Source organism: Cornus florida, unplaced genomic scaffold (genome assembly GCF_030987335.1).
Source record: "Cornus florida cultivar Cherokee Brave unplaced genomic scaffold, ASM3098733v1 CherokeeBrave_3.0.0_Hap2_Chr06, whole genome shotgun sequence".
NCBI lineage: Eukaryota > Viridiplantae > Streptophyta > Magnoliopsida > Cornales > Cornaceae > Cornus > Cornus florida.
The window spans coordinates 99,731,820-99,747,243 of record NW_026775576.1 but is presented as its reverse complement, the minus strand read 5'-3'; the positions used below and the strand labels follow the sequence as shown (position 1 = coordinate 99,747,243).

The following is a 15,424-nucleotide window of genomic DNA, read 5'->3' as shown; positions in this document are numbered from 1 at the left end:
AAGAAAAGTACGGGCCTAATACCTAGGACTGTCCATAAAGAGAAAGAAATCGCAAGACTCCATTTTATAGTACAAAACTGTCAACTCAGGACTATCGCAGCGACAATTGGCTAATTATTGGCATAGTTTGACCAATGTCCTGTGGGTACGGATAGTCCCTACTACTGCGATGTGTAACTCTGTGGTTTGCCCTAACAATATATATATATATATACAGTATTTTTTTTTCAAGTAAGAGAGATCGGTGGAAATTATAAATGGTTGGATCATGTGGGAGGAGAAAATTTTTTATTTTTGCTGGTTGTACTTAGTGAATAGCTCGTTTGAAGTTGTTGTTAGAATAAAAAAAATATTTTTATTAGTAGAGTTGTCAAAAAATTAGAATCAATAAAAATTATGTTAAGTGTTTAAAGGCACATTATAATAAATACATTTTATAATTAATTTATTGTGTAATAATATTTTTAAAATATTTATAAGAAAATAATGACATAATTGATCTCCCTAACAAAAAACTCATATTAAAATTTCAACTCAAACACAATTTTTTTGAATATCCTAAAATCTTTCAAACTGGGGAGGATTCTTTCATAACGTGACTATATATCCTAAAAAGAAAATGATAAGGTCAATGATTTTTCCAAAACACCTGTTGATATTTTATTGACTCACTTCATCGTAAGAAGGAGGTTTCTTTTTATACGGCCTAAGCATTGTTCTTAATTTTTTAGTTGTGACTTTCTTTAACAATTCATTTTTGTTCATCTATTTTTATATAATTTTTGTTTTGAAAGGCATATTATATTTTGGTTTTAACTGACTCACTTTTACTATGCTCCGTGAAGTCGATATTAATGGCTATTTTTATTGCTAATTTTACAATAAGATCATTTAATAGAATATTAACATATTTGATAATAACAGACTTAACAGTTCCTTTAAGGAACGAGTGTCATTGCCTTTATAAAAAAATAATGACATAATTGAGTAATAAAAGAGAATTACCTTCATTGTTGAACTAAATTTGATAACTATTAAAAGCGTTTTTAATAGTTAATAAACACATCTGAACGCAATTTTTCAAATTAAAAGCACTTTTAAACACTAGAGAAGCAATCTCAAGCAGGTGTTATGACACATTAAAATAAAGCACTTTTACTTATGTGACATAATACAATTCATTGATAGCATGTAGTATCGGAACATCATATGACACAATTAAATGTATAAATATTATTTAATTTTTTTAGTTCCGTATCATCTTATAATTGGTCAAGATTACATGATCCCGGACCATTTAGTAATTTCATTTTTATTACTATAGTTGAGCCTTTTAAAATATCTCATAATTTGTCACTGGATACAAAGTATTCCTTGATACAAAGTATTCATAATTTGTCACTGGATACAAAGTATTCCTTGATACAGAGTATTCCTTGAATGAATTGGAATGAAATGATAATAGAAGTGGAAATGGAATAAGAATGGAATGGAATGTAATGCTCAATCCTTTTGTTTGAAAGTGAAATGATTTTAATGGAATGACCATTCTCTAAGAATAGTAAGGAATGATGATTCCAACTTTAAAATTGACACCAAACGCAAGAATGGAAAAAAAACTATTCCATTCCATCACATCAAACTAGCATTGTGACCTCAAAACAGTTAGAACTCACAACCTCAAAATTGTTCGGTGAAAGTCAATACTATTAGGCTATCTCGTAAGGGTTATCTAATAATTTTCCCAAAGGCATAAATTGTGTTTGGTAAAACCTTGCAGGAAGGAAATTGTGTTGGATGAGATTATGAAAAATCGTGCTAGAATGGGTTTGCTTGAACTACATTCATAATCATACACTATATAACTTCTTCTTCTTTTTTTTTTTAAAAAAAAAAAAGAGTAGATCCATTTGGCCCATGGGATACATCCATTTTTGTCACAAATACATTAATCTTTTTTATTGGCAAAAAATACACACACTTGTGTTGCTCATTTGAGAACTCAAACATTTACCATCCACTTTGAAAGATAGATGAGATATCATTGGACCGCCCTTGGTTGGGCTTGCCCTTTAGCCCCTACCATTTGCTAGGCCTCATTTGCTACGCCTCTTTATTGAGTTCCGGTTCAAAATCAAAATGGGCTGATGTTTTTTAAGCCCAAAATAAAAAATCTCCAAGAAACGGGCCTTGTTTGAAACAAATAGTAATCACAGATCTCCAAGAAACGGGCCTTGTTTGAAACAATAGTAATCACAGATCTCCAAGAAACGTGCCTTTCAAAATTAACTAGTTTGAAACAAATAGTAATCACAGATCTCCTTTCAAAATAACTAGTTTGAAATAAATAGTAATTGTTTAGAGCATTTGCGTCGTGTATTGGAAATAAGGCCCGTCAATAGTCTTACTTGGGTCAATTTTTACCGCCCCGCGGGGCCCGCCCCATTTCGTCCTGTTAATAACGAATATGGAAACACTTTTTATACCGTTGGGGCGGACATGGATTCAAATTTTGTACCCGTATTGAGTCACGAGACTAGTAAGGGTTCAATATATATATCTAGTAAGGATTCAATATATATATCCTAAGGGCCCCGCCCCGCTAAGTATATATATATATATATATATTAATAACTTATTTTAGCGGCTTACCCAGTTACCCATCTCTTATAATCCTAATTTGGAATGTAAACTTGGTATTAAATTTACTTTTGTTTTGGTTATGGTAGAAGTTAGAGTTTATAACTTCTTGTGATTTGGTTGTATTAAACTTTTACGTTACTGATGAAATCAAGCCAATGTCCTTGTAGTCCTTCTAGTTGGATCGTCAGCCCAATCAAAAATCACAAAGCCACTGCGATGTCGAACTTAATTCTCAAGTTCCCTCTTTTTGAAGGTTCTCTGGAGATAGGCATCCCCTCCCCTTTAACAACAACTTCATATGTGGGACGAATGATAGAGTTCAACGGAATTGTCAGATACCGTCCATCAAGTGTTGTCACCTGTGCAGTGAAACCTGTCAGAGCTTCCACCGGAGAGATCTCCTGTGTGACGATGAGGACATTCCCGTCCCTCTTGAAGACACTGTGAGGCTTCTCATCAATAATGAAGATAAGGTCTGAGGGGATGACACCTCGCTGTTCATCTCCCTTCTCTGGAAAAGTTATTTTCGTTCCCTGCTTCCAACCTGGCTTGATCTCAATTGTAAGAATTTCCTCCACTGTGGTGGGTCTCCTGCACAAGAAAATAAATATTAGAAAGCAAAAGGTGATAAAGCATAAACAATTATAACTTTGGTCTAAACTATACCTACATTGCACACCGCGAATCTCTCGGTCACTCAGAATTTTTTTATTTAAAATAGTCAACCAAGTCAGAGTCACACAATAACTAATAAGAGCAAATAACTCTTTAAGATGTTATCTCAGTCCCACTAAAATGATTCAAAGATACCATCCGGAAAAGGGCAAAAAAAAAATATGATTCAAAGATATCCTAAGCTGAATATAACGCAAAAACTAGGACTATAATTTCGCCTCCCGTTACAGATTGTTGAGTATCAAAAACAAGATTGAAATAATAATATTGTACCATGTTTTGCCTTGCTTTCTAATAAATTTATCATTTTGTCCAATAACTATGCATCACATGAGCATAAAATCAAACAAATACTTTTCTTAATACTCAAAACATCTAAGCAAAAAGACAACACCCGTAGAATTACGTGAATGTGTCACAACATGCAGTATGACCCTGTATAATGTGGAGGCTCCCCACATATGCTTGGTCAACTCAAATTACCAACACAATGATCAATCCTAATGTACGACCATTAGGATGGAGCATTAAATCATTAATTAATATCTTCCTTGTAGAAAGGTACAAAGGAAAGGAAACATAAAGAGCAGTCAAAACTATAAATGCAAGCCCACGTAAAAACTGGCCAACTAATACATATGAATGTGAGAAATGACGAGACAACAAATACGGAATGATTTAAGATCAAACTCTACAGCTAACACATATTTATATTATAGACGCTAAATGATAAATAAAACCCTATAACCTTCAACTTGTGAATGATCATAGATAATAAATGAAACTACATATTTAATCTCAGTTCAATAAAAGTATTTTGTTAACAAATTTGAAACCTGCTGCCCTTTTAACAAGTCCTTAGGAACACAACTACATAGGCGTGTGTGTTATATTTAGAAAAATGATATAACGCATCCGACTGTTTTATGAGTAGGGATGTCATCATCATGACTTCTAACATCATCTCAACTCACATAAATGCAGTCGAATGTGTTGTATCACAACTCTTATATTTACCATAAAAAGTGCATGCCAAAGTTTTTGCAACAAGTGAAAACCCATAAAGAATACATTAATGCCATAAAGAATACATTAATGACAAATAAATGAACTTTGTTATAGATTCCTCAGTAAAAATGTGTTCTTCCACAATCGTAAATGTAGGGGGAAAAAAGTGGATGCTTTGCACGTGTCAAAGATAGTGACTTGACATGCTATATGTTACAGGTCATTGATAAAACTCATAACTTTGGCAATATATTAAATCAATAATATAGCTAAAAACAACACCCTATGCATCAATATAGGGTACATACATGAAATTTGGACGACGTTTCAGTAAATTTCCTCACAAGAAAGACAACATACAATTATTAAATACCATAAATAATAAGATAGATGAGGAACTTTAACGAGCGTGAGTCCAAAACACAAAAACAAACTGCATTCTCGGATGGAGCATTAAATCATTAATTAATATCTTCCTTTATACAACTATGTAGAAAGGTACAAAGAAAGGGAAACATAAAGAGCAGTCAAAACTATAAATGCAAGCCCACGTAAAAACCGGCCAACTAATACATATGAATGTGAGAAACAATGAGACAACAAATATGGAATGATTTAAGATCAAACTCTACAGCTGACGCAGATTTATATTATACACGCAAAATGATAGTAACTAAATAAAACCCTATAACCTTCAAGTTGTGAATGATCATCGATAATAAATGAAACTATATATTTAATCTCAATTCAATAAAAAGTATTTTGTTGACATATATGAAACCTGCCGCCCTTTTAACAAGTCCTTAGGATCACAATTACATAATCGTGTGTATTATATTTAGAAAAATGATATAACGCATCCGACTATTTTATGAGTGGGGATGCCATCATCATGACGTTTAACGACATAAATGCAGTTGAATGTGTTGTATCACAACTCTTATATTTACAATAAAAAGTCCATGCTGAAGTTTTTGCAAGCAAGTGAAAACCCATAAATAGTACATTAATGACAAATAAATGAACTTTGTTATAGATTCCTCAGTAAAAATGTGTTCTTCCACAATCTTAAATGCATGGGAAAAAGGTAGATGCTTTGCCAGTGTCAAAGATAGTGACTTGACATGCTATGTGTTACAGGTCATTGATAAAACTCATAGCTTTGGCAATATATTAAATCAATAATATAGCTAAAAACAACACCCTATGCAACGGGGTCCAATTCCACTTGAAACTCATTTAAACCTAATTAAAATCAATTAATGCAATAGAAACATAAATAGAGAAGATTGAAACTCCAAGAGCATATGAAGACTAAAACTGAAGCTTACCCAGTAGCATCAGTAACATCCCTCGATATATCTATCTTCTTAGTAGTCCCCTTGTACAAATCCTCCAAATTACACGGTAACGTCCTCTCTATGGATGCCCTTTTCCGGGGAATATTACTGGACGCCTCACCGCCTCCGCCCCGCCTCCTCCCCGAAGGGTAGCAAATATATCTTCGCCAAACATACCCCCGGGAAACCCCGCAGTACGTGATCCTCCAATGTGCCCCATCCCTCCGAATGGGCCCGGAAAACCGAAAATCTCAGAGAATATGTCGTCAGCACTCCGAGGATTGAACCTGAACATAGTAGGACCACCGCCATCCGAAGCGCCGGCATAGCCACCGGCACCAGGCGGCGGCACCTGTCCCTTCAACCCCTCTTCACCGTACTGGTCATAGACCGCTCGATTTTGTGGATCACTCAAAACCTAGAAAACATATATCATGTCACAATCTGTTAATTGAATAAAAAAAAACTAAAATTTAATTAGGGTTTTGGAGATGCATATACATTGCGCACATATATAGTTACAGTATATTATATGCATGCGTCATATGCTTCGGAGATTTGTTGAATTTGTTAATTGCATCAAAAATCAACAAAATTTTACTAAGTGCTTTGAAGATGTATATACGTGTGTGTGTGTACACACACACACACATACATACATCGTATGCTTCGGAGATTTGCTTGAATTTGGCCTCGGCTTCTTCCTTGTTGTTGGGGTTTTTATCTGGGTGCCACTTCATGGCGAGCTTTCGATACGCTTTCATCAAGTCATCTTCTTTGGCGCTACGGTCCACCTGAAGAACCATGTAGTAATCCACACCCATACTTTATCTCTCTCTCTACTCTCTTTCTCCCTGTATCTGAGATTTTTGGCTTTGGCTTTGGCTTTGGCTTTGGCTTTGGCTTGAGGTTTCTGTAATGAACTATGTTTCCTACTGGCAGTGTGATTAGTGAGATTGTAAGAATCTCTCTCTAGAGAAAAGATAGGAATGGGCCTAGATTTTTTTGGAGGCCTATAATTAGATGGAATTTTTGATAGATTTGGTAGCCCATTAGCCATTTAAGAAAAGTACGAGCCTAATACCTAGGACTGTCCATAAAGGGAAAGAAATCGTATGACTTCCCATTTTCTAGTACAAAATCGTAAGACTTTCCATTTTCTAGTACAAAACTGTCAACCCGTGATAATCCAAGGTCTATCACAGCGTCAATTGGCTAACTGTCCTGTGGGTACGGATAGTCCCTACTACTGCGATCTGTAGAAATTATAAATGGTTGGAGCATCATGTGGTAGGAGAAAAAAATTTAATTGTGTTAGTTGTACAAGTGACTAGCTCATTTGAAATTGTTCTTAGAATAAAGAAGATGTCAAAAAATTAAGGTAAGTAAAAATCATATTAAGGGTTTAATGACACATTATAATAAATACTTTTTATAATTAATTTATTTTTAAATTTATTTTGTAATAATATATTTATAATAAAAATTAAGAAAATGATATAATTAATCTTATGTGGCTATCATAAAATTCCAACTCAAACACAATTATTTTTGTAACTGACTATCCTAACATCTTCCAAACTCAGGAGGATTCTTTTCAAAACGTGACTATATATCCTAAAATCCAAACTCTTCTTTCCATCTTTTTTTTGCTTTTTTTTTTTTTTTTTTTTTTTTTTTCATATTTGTTTCGTTGCCATATGGCTTCTATAAGAAATTAATTTCTTCAATATTTAGAACATAAATTTCATTTGAAATTTTTGAATGTTAAAGAACCTAAGATTCTTATTTTATTGATTTGTTTGTGTTTTCTTCTCTGAAAGTTTTGTTTTATTGAAAATTTCTTTCGAAGTTACTGATTTATTAATTTTTTAGTTGTGACTTTCTTTAGCAGTTCGTTTTTGTTCATCTATTTTTAGAGAATTTTTGTTTTAGAAGGTATATTATATTTTGGTTTTAAATGACTCACTTTTACTATGCAACGTGAAGTCGATATTTTTTATTTGTCCGGCCAAATAGCACGACTTATATTTTTATTGCTAATTTTACAATAAGATCCTTTAATAGAATGTTAAAATATTTGATAATAACAGTTTTATTAAGGAATGACTAATGAGTGTTATTGTCTTTATAAAAAATAAGGACATAATTGACTAATGAAAGAGAATTACCTTCATTAAATTTGGTAACCATTAAAAGTGATTTTAATGGTTAATAAACATAATTTTTCAAAATAAGGAAACGACACTTAGCTAGAGTTAGCAGTTTTAAATAACAAAATAATCTTCATTTTTTACTTTGGTTGAATTAAGTAAAATAATTACATATGTATCAATAACTTTTGTTTAGGTCCAAAATGCCCTCCAAACACTTACTCCAAAATACTAAAAATTATTCTCCCAATACTTTCTTTAAATAATTTATTTACATGAAAAATTTAAGAAAATAAGATTTTTCCTTTAACTTATTACTGCAACTTTCATATATACACACACAAGAACTTATACAAATAATAAAAAAGATTTAATATAGTAAAAAAATGGGACAATCAAAGGTTAGTTCCCAAAAAGAAAAATATAATTACACGTAACGGATGCCATATTGGCATTTTTCTGTTGATTAGTTGTGATTTTTGCATCATGTCTGAAAACTCATCTTCTGTTAATATGTTGCCTTTACCTTCTGTTTTTTATTCTGTCACAAGCATGCAAATTGAGTGACACAAAACCCTTGAAATGGGTGAAGGAATTCGAAAATCAAGGAGGGCACCAATATATAAATCATCTTTGCTGTAGTGCATGCCTTAAGATAATCATCAATTTTTTGACTCAATTAATTACACTTGTTTTATAAAAAAAATAAAAAAATGATTGCTAGCGTATGTGTAGATATGTATTATATATATATATATATATATATATATATATATATTTCGATAAGTGGAAATTCATCATGTATATAAATATGTGTTGTTTTTTATTTTATTTATTTTGGTAATATATACACCATATGTAAAAATGCCAAATTGAAAACTTGAAAGTCAACTCAAAAATTTTGTTTTTCTAAATTTTATGAATGAAATAATTATTTGATTTAGGAATGACATTTTGGTATTTTGAAATAAGAGTTTGGAAGAAATTTTGGATATGTAATTATTTTACCTAACTTGACCAAATTGAAAAATTAACTTTAAAAATTAACCGATTTGTTATTTAAGACTCCTAAATCTATTTTAAGTGTAATTTTCCCATAAAAGTACTTTTAAGGACTAGAGAAACAATCTCAAACGGACTAGTGATAATTGACACGCAGTGTTAAGACACATCAAAATAATGAATAATGTATAAATATTATTTAATTTTTTTAGTTCCTTATCATCTTATAATTTGGTCAAGATTACATGATTGGGATCATTTAATAATTTCTATTTTTATATTATTGTTGAGCCTTTTAAAATATTTCATAATTTGTCACTGGACACAAAACTTTCCTTGAAATATTCTCTAAGTGTGACCCCAAAAGAATTAGAACTCCCAACCTCTAAAGTGTTAGGTGAAAGTCTATATTATTAGGCTATCTAGTTAGGGTTATCTAATAATTTTTCCAAAGGCTTATGCACCACTTGAAAATTTCTGGGTTTGTGTATTCATTCCACCGTCGTAGTATGTACTCCGCTTCTACTTCTAGGTCCACATTTCAAGGACCGAAGACCTTTGCATCTTCTGGCCACTCCATCGATCCGACCCCCCTGTAAGTTATGGAACATGAGAACAGAAAGGCGGGAAGGTCAGATGCTACCAAGGATGAGATTATAAAAAATCATCCTAGAATGGGTTTGCTCGAACTACTTTCAGAATCATACACTATATAACTATTTTTTTTTATTTTAAAAGTAGATCCATTTGGCTCAAGGGATACATTCATTTTTGTTACAAATATATCAATCTTTTCTATTGGAAAAAAATAAACACACTAATTTCGCCCATTTGAAAACTCGAACCTCTATCATCTATTTTGAAATATAAATGAGATATGACCACCGGACCGCCCTTGGTAGGGCTAGCCCTTTAGTCCCTACCATTTGCTATGCCTCTTTAGTGAGTTCCGGTTCAAAATCAAAGTGGGCTGACGTTTTTTAAGCCCAAAATCACAAATCTCCAAGAAACGGGCCTCTCAAAATTAACTAGTTTGCAATAAATAATAAGGCCTGTCGACAGTCTTACTTGGGTCATCAACAGTGATGAAATCAACCCTATGTCCTTGTAGTCATTATAGTTGGATAGTCAGCCCAATCAAAAATCACAAAGCAGTTGGGATATCGAACTTAATTCTCAAGTTCCCTCTTTTTGAAGGTTCTTTGGTGATAGGCATCCCCTTCCCTTTAACAACTTCTTCATATGTGGGACTAATGATAGAGTTTATTGGAATTGTCAGATTCCGTCCATCAAGGGTTGTCACCTGTGCAGTGTAACCTGTCAGAGCTTCCACCAGAGAGATCTTCTGTGTGACGATGAGGTCATTCCCGTCCCTCTTGAAGACACTGTGAGGCTTCTCATCAATAATGAAGATAAGGTCTGAGGGGATGACACCTCGCTGTTCATTTCCCTTCTCTGGAAATGTTATTTTTGTTCCCTTCTTCCAACCTGGCTTGATCTCAATTGTAAGAATTTCCTCCGCTGTGGTAGGTCTCCTGCACAAGAAAATAAGTATTAGAAAGCAAAAGACGATAAAGCACTAACAATTATAACTTTGGTCTAAATTATATCTACATTGCACACCAGGAATCTCTCGGTCACTCAGAATTTTTTTATTTAAAATAGTCAACCAAGTCAGAGTCACACAATAACTAATAAGAGCAAATAAATCTAAGATCCAAACATCTCAGTCTGACTACGGAAATATAAAAAAATAATAATGAGGAGTTAAAGAGCTTAAAATATAAATTTTCGGAAGGAAAAAGGTTTGCATGTTTTCTTCGGCACTTATCATATAAATCGAAACCCATAAGAGTCGGTACACTAAAAATACCTTCCTCTGTTCTACAACAGGGAACCAAATTAAATTGTTCACTAATGAAACTCACTATGAGCCATGGTTTGGTTTGGTCCAGTGATCAAACCTGAGTTGACAAGCAAGATAAAGCAGATACCATGTACGAGAGTAACTGCTTTGTGCTACAAAGTTGGAGGCTAGGTCTCGATTTTCCAGTTGCACCACCTCATCCCAAGCCGGTTGTATTTTCCAAGGAATGGGAGATCACTACTTGTTATAAAGGGGTGCACCGCATCTTAATGAAAATTAAACATTCCATTAGGCCACACATTTCAAGTGCATTTGATTGCCCCAAGGTGATTCCAGATAAAGTAATCCAATTATGCTGTTCCTAAAAGATTAGAAACTCTGCCTCAGATAACGCTCTCTCAAAACTGTAGGAGTGATTGGAAGAATCTCATAAGAAGGGGGAGAGTGGGGAAGGCTTTCTGTTGTCAAAGAACAAAGGTCCATCCTAGGGTTAACAAGATACTTATATGAGTTTTCAAGGACCACATTTCACCTCAACTATATTCTTAAGAAAAGAGGATAAAAAAGAAAGGCTAGCTAGTTTAATTTAGAAGACATTATCATCAGAACGTGATTTCTTTTAGACAGTTAAGGCTTTCTGTTGTCAAAGAACAAAGGTCCATCCTAGGGTTAACAAGATACTTAAATGAATTTTTAAGGACCACATTTCACCTCAACTATATTCTAAAGAAAAGAGGATAAAAAATAAAGGCTAACTAGTTTAATTTAGAAGACATTATCAACAGAACATGCTTTTTTCAGACGGTAAAGGCTTTCTGTTGTCAAAGAACAAAGATACCATCCAAGAAAGGAAAAAAAAAAACATGATTCAAAGATATCCTTAGCTGAATTTAAGGCAAAAACTAGGACTATATTTTCGCCTCCCATTACAGATTGTTGAGTATCAAAAACAAGATGACATAATAATATTGTACCATGTTTTGCCTTACTTTCTAATAAATTTATCATTTTGTCCAATAACTATGCATCACATGAGCATAAAATCAAACAAATACTTTTCTTAGTACTCAAAACATCTAAGAAAAAGACAACATCCGTAGAATTAAGTGAATGTGTCACAACAGTATGACCCTGTATGATGTGGAGGCTCCCCACATATGCTTGGTCAACTCAAATTACCAACACAATTATCAATCCTAATTTCTTCCCCCCAAATGAATAAATAGAAGTACGTGTAAGTGAACTTGTCTAGCTCCACAAAATATTTGGAAGACGTTTCAGTCAATTTCCTCACAAGAAAGACAACATACAATTATTAAGTACCATAAATAATAAGATAGATGAAGAACTTTGTCAAGTGTGAGGCCAAAACACAAAAACAAACTGCATTCTCGAATGGAGCATTAAATCATTAATTAATATCTTCCTTTATACAACTGTGTAGAAAGGTACAAAGGAAGGGAAACATAAAGAGCAGTCAAAACTATAAATGCAAGCCCATGTAAAAACCAGCCAACTAATACATATGAATGTGAGAAAAGAGACAACAAATACGGAATGATTTAAGATCAAACTCTAATGATTTAAGATCAAACTCTACAGCTGACACAGATTTATATTATAGACGTTAAATGATTGTAACTAAATAAAACCCTATAACCTTCAAGAGGATCATAGATAATAAATGAAACTATATATCTAACCTCAGTTCAATAAAAAGTATTTTGTTGAAAAATATGAAAACCTGCTGCCCTTTTAACAAGTCCTTAGGAACACAACTACATAGGCGTGTGTATTATATTTAGGAAAATGATATAACACATCCGACTGTTTTATGAGTGGGGATGCCATCATCCTGCTGCCCTTTTAACAAGTCCTTAGGAACACAACTACATAGGCGTGTGTATTATATTTAGGAAAATGATATAACGCATCCGACTGTTTTATGAGTGGGGATGCCATCATCATGACTTCTAACATCATCTACACTCACATAAATGCAGTCAAATGTGTTGTATCACAACTCTTATATTTACTATAAAAAGTCCATGCCGAAGTTTTTGCAAGCAAGTGAAAACCCATAAAGAGTAAATTAATGACAAATAAATGAACCGAGCTAGGGCTTTGAGCTTGCCGGAGACATTAGGCATGATTTAGCGAAGGATGGGCTCTATCATAAAGACAACCACAAAGGAGCAACAGTTCGCTCCGGAACCTTTAAACTGGCATCTGTCTGGGGAGCAAAAGAAGACAGGTAACATGAAACCAATCCGATCTACAAACTAAAACAGGAGGCCCGCTACTAATTAGACCATGACCTGTTTTGGTTTTGTTCCGTAAATCAGGCTCACTAGCCCAGCCCCAACTAACAATAGTTGCATCGATTGCAGGCCGGTTCATAGATCGATTGGCTAGGGGCAACAATTGCATCTGATATAAAAGAAAACCCATGACGTACTATTAGGAACACATTCCAGTTTGATCCTCCCGCGCTAGTTGCTGATTTGCAGTTCCAACCCTTGCTCCCTCCTTGCTTGACCCTTTGCCTAGGAGTTTGGTACTTTTAGGTGAATGGGCTTCTTCCTTCCGCTTTTCATCTCCCTCTGGGCTTTCTTCGTTGGCATGAATCTGTTGAACCGGGGTACCACCCAGCCCTGGGCCAATGCACATTTCTAGAATGTTCGGGGTCCTTGCGCCATTAGCTCTACAGAAGCGAGGTAATTTGAACGGCTCTAGTGCAGAATCCGAGTACAGGGCATACGTGATAAGGGCTTTTTGTTAGCCCAGAAGCCATCTTTAGCTTTGGCCGAAGTTAGCATTTTGAGGTTCGTTTCTTTCTCCCTTTGAGAAAAAGAAGAAGAATTAAGATAGCATTGCATACAAAGATGTTATAGATTTTTTTTTTTGATAAGTTAACTTTGTTATAGAACTTGACATGCTATATGTTATATGTTATTGATAAAACTCATAGCTTTGGCAATATATTAAATCAATAATATAGCTAAAAACAACACCCTATGCATCAATATGTTCCAATTAGGAGGGTCCAATTCCACTTGAAACTCATTTCAACCTAATTAAAATCAATTAATGCAATAGAAACATAAATAGAGAAGATTGAAACTCCAAGAGTATATGAAGACTAAAACTGAAGCTTACCCAGTAGCATCAGTAACATCCCTCGATATCTTCATCTTCTTAGTAGTCCCCTTATACAAATCCTCCAAACTACACGGCAACGTCCTCTCTATAGCTGCCCTTTTCCGGGGAATATTACTGGACGCCTCACCGCCTCCGCCCCGAGGCGTATCAAATATATCTTCGCCAAACATACCCCTGGTAAATCCCGACGGCGCAGCACGTGATCCTCCCATGTCCCCCGTCCCTCCTAATGGACCCCGAAACCGGAAAAACTCAGAGAATATGTCATCAGCACTCCGAGAATTGAACCTGAACATAGTAGGACCACCGCCATTCGAAGCGCCGGCATAGCCGCCGGCACCATGCGGCGGCACCCGTCCCTTCAACCCCTCTTCACCGTACTGCTCATAGACCGCTCGCTTCTGTGGATCACTCAAAACCTAGAAAACATACCTCATGTCACAATCTGTTAATTGAATTTATAAAAATAAAATAAATAAATAAAATAAAATTTAATTAGGGTTTTGGAGATGCATATACATTACGCACATATAGTTACAGTATATTATATGCATGCGTCATATGCTTCGGAGATTTGTTGAATTTGTTAATTGCATAAAAAATCGACAAAACTTTACTGAGTACTTTGAAGATGTATATACGTGTCTATATATATATATATATATATAAAAACATACATTGTATGCTTTGGAGATTTGCTTGAATTTGGCCTCGGCTTCTTTTTTGTTGTTGGGGTTTTTATCTGGGTGCCACTTCATGGCGAGCTTTCGATACGCTTTCTTCAAGTCATCTTCTTTGGCGCTCCGGTCCACCTGAAGAACCTTGTAGTAATCCACACCCATACTTCTCTACTTTCTCTCTCTACTATCTTTCTCCCTGTATCTGAGATTTTTGGCTTCGGCTTGAGGTTTCTGTAATGAACTATGTTTCCTGCTGGTAGTGTGATCGGTGAGATTGTGAGAATCTATCTCTATCTAAATAAAAGATGTGAATGGGCCTAAATTGTTTTGGAGGCCCATAATTAGATGGGATTTTTGATAGATTTGGGTAGCCCATTAGCTATTTAAGAAAAGTACGGACCTAATACCTGGGACTGTCCATAAAGAGAGAGAAATCGTAAGAGTTACAAAATCGCAAGACTTTCCATTTCCTAGTACAGAACTGTCAACTCGTGATAATCCATGGACTCACAGCGACGATTGGCTAACTATTGGCATAGTTTGACCAAATCTATGGCTATCACAGTCTCGATAACTATTGACCTAGTTTCACCAATTGGCTAATTTTTGGCATATATATATATATATTTTTTTTTTCAAGTAAGAGAGATCGGTAGAAATTATAAATGGTTGGCCCATGAGGTCCGAGAAAAAAATTTAACCGTGCTGATTGTATTAGTAACTAGTGCGTTTGAAGTTGTTGTAAGAATAAAAAAAAATACTTTTATTAATAGAGTTGTCAAAAAAATTAAAGTTATTAAAAATCATGTTAAGTATTTGACGACATATTATAATAATTATTTTTTATAATTAAATTATTTTTTAATTTATTTTGTAATAAAATTTTCTTAAATA

General features: G+C 34.2%; 1 protein-coding gene and 1 pseudogene across 1 annotated transcript; both read right to left on the bottom strand.

Annotated features, from left to right (window-relative positions):
* Positions 1 to 2,843: 2,843 nt before the first annotated feature.
* On the bottom strand, positions 2,844 to 6,490 carry LOC132314712 (uncharacterized; annotated as a pseudogene).
* Positions 6,491 to 9,527: 3,037 nt separating this feature from the next.
* LOC132313302 (uncharacterized) lies at positions 9,528 to 14,813 on the bottom strand. Its single transcript, XM_059812015.1, has 3 exons — positions 14,528 to 14,813; positions 13,848 to 14,269; positions 9,528 to 10,356 (listed from the first exon to the last, which is right to left on the bottom strand). The coding sequence occupies exons 1-3, from the start codon at positions 14,690 to 14,692 to the stop codon at positions 9,966 to 9,968; spliced, it is 978 nt and encodes a 325-aa protein (XP_059667998.1). The 5' UTR covers positions 14,693 to 14,813; the 3' UTR covers positions 9,528 to 9,965.
* Between the last annotated feature and the right edge of the window lie 611 nt (positions 14,814 to 15,424).

Bases quoted from the DNA above. Each gene is read 5' to 3' on its own strand.
- LOC132313302 (XM_059812015.1), bottom strand. From the start codon at position 14,692: ATGGGTGTGGATTACTACAAGGTTCTTCAGGTGGACCGGAGCGCCAAA. The intron at 14,270-14,527 runs GTATGTTTTTAT...TATGTTTTCTAG, and splicing joins AAATCTCCAAAGCATACAAT to GTTTTGAGTGATCCACAGAA. The intron at 10,357-13,847 runs GTAAGCTTCAGT...TTTCTTGTGCAG, and splicing joins GATGTTACTGATGCTACTGG to GAGACCTACCACAGCGGAGG.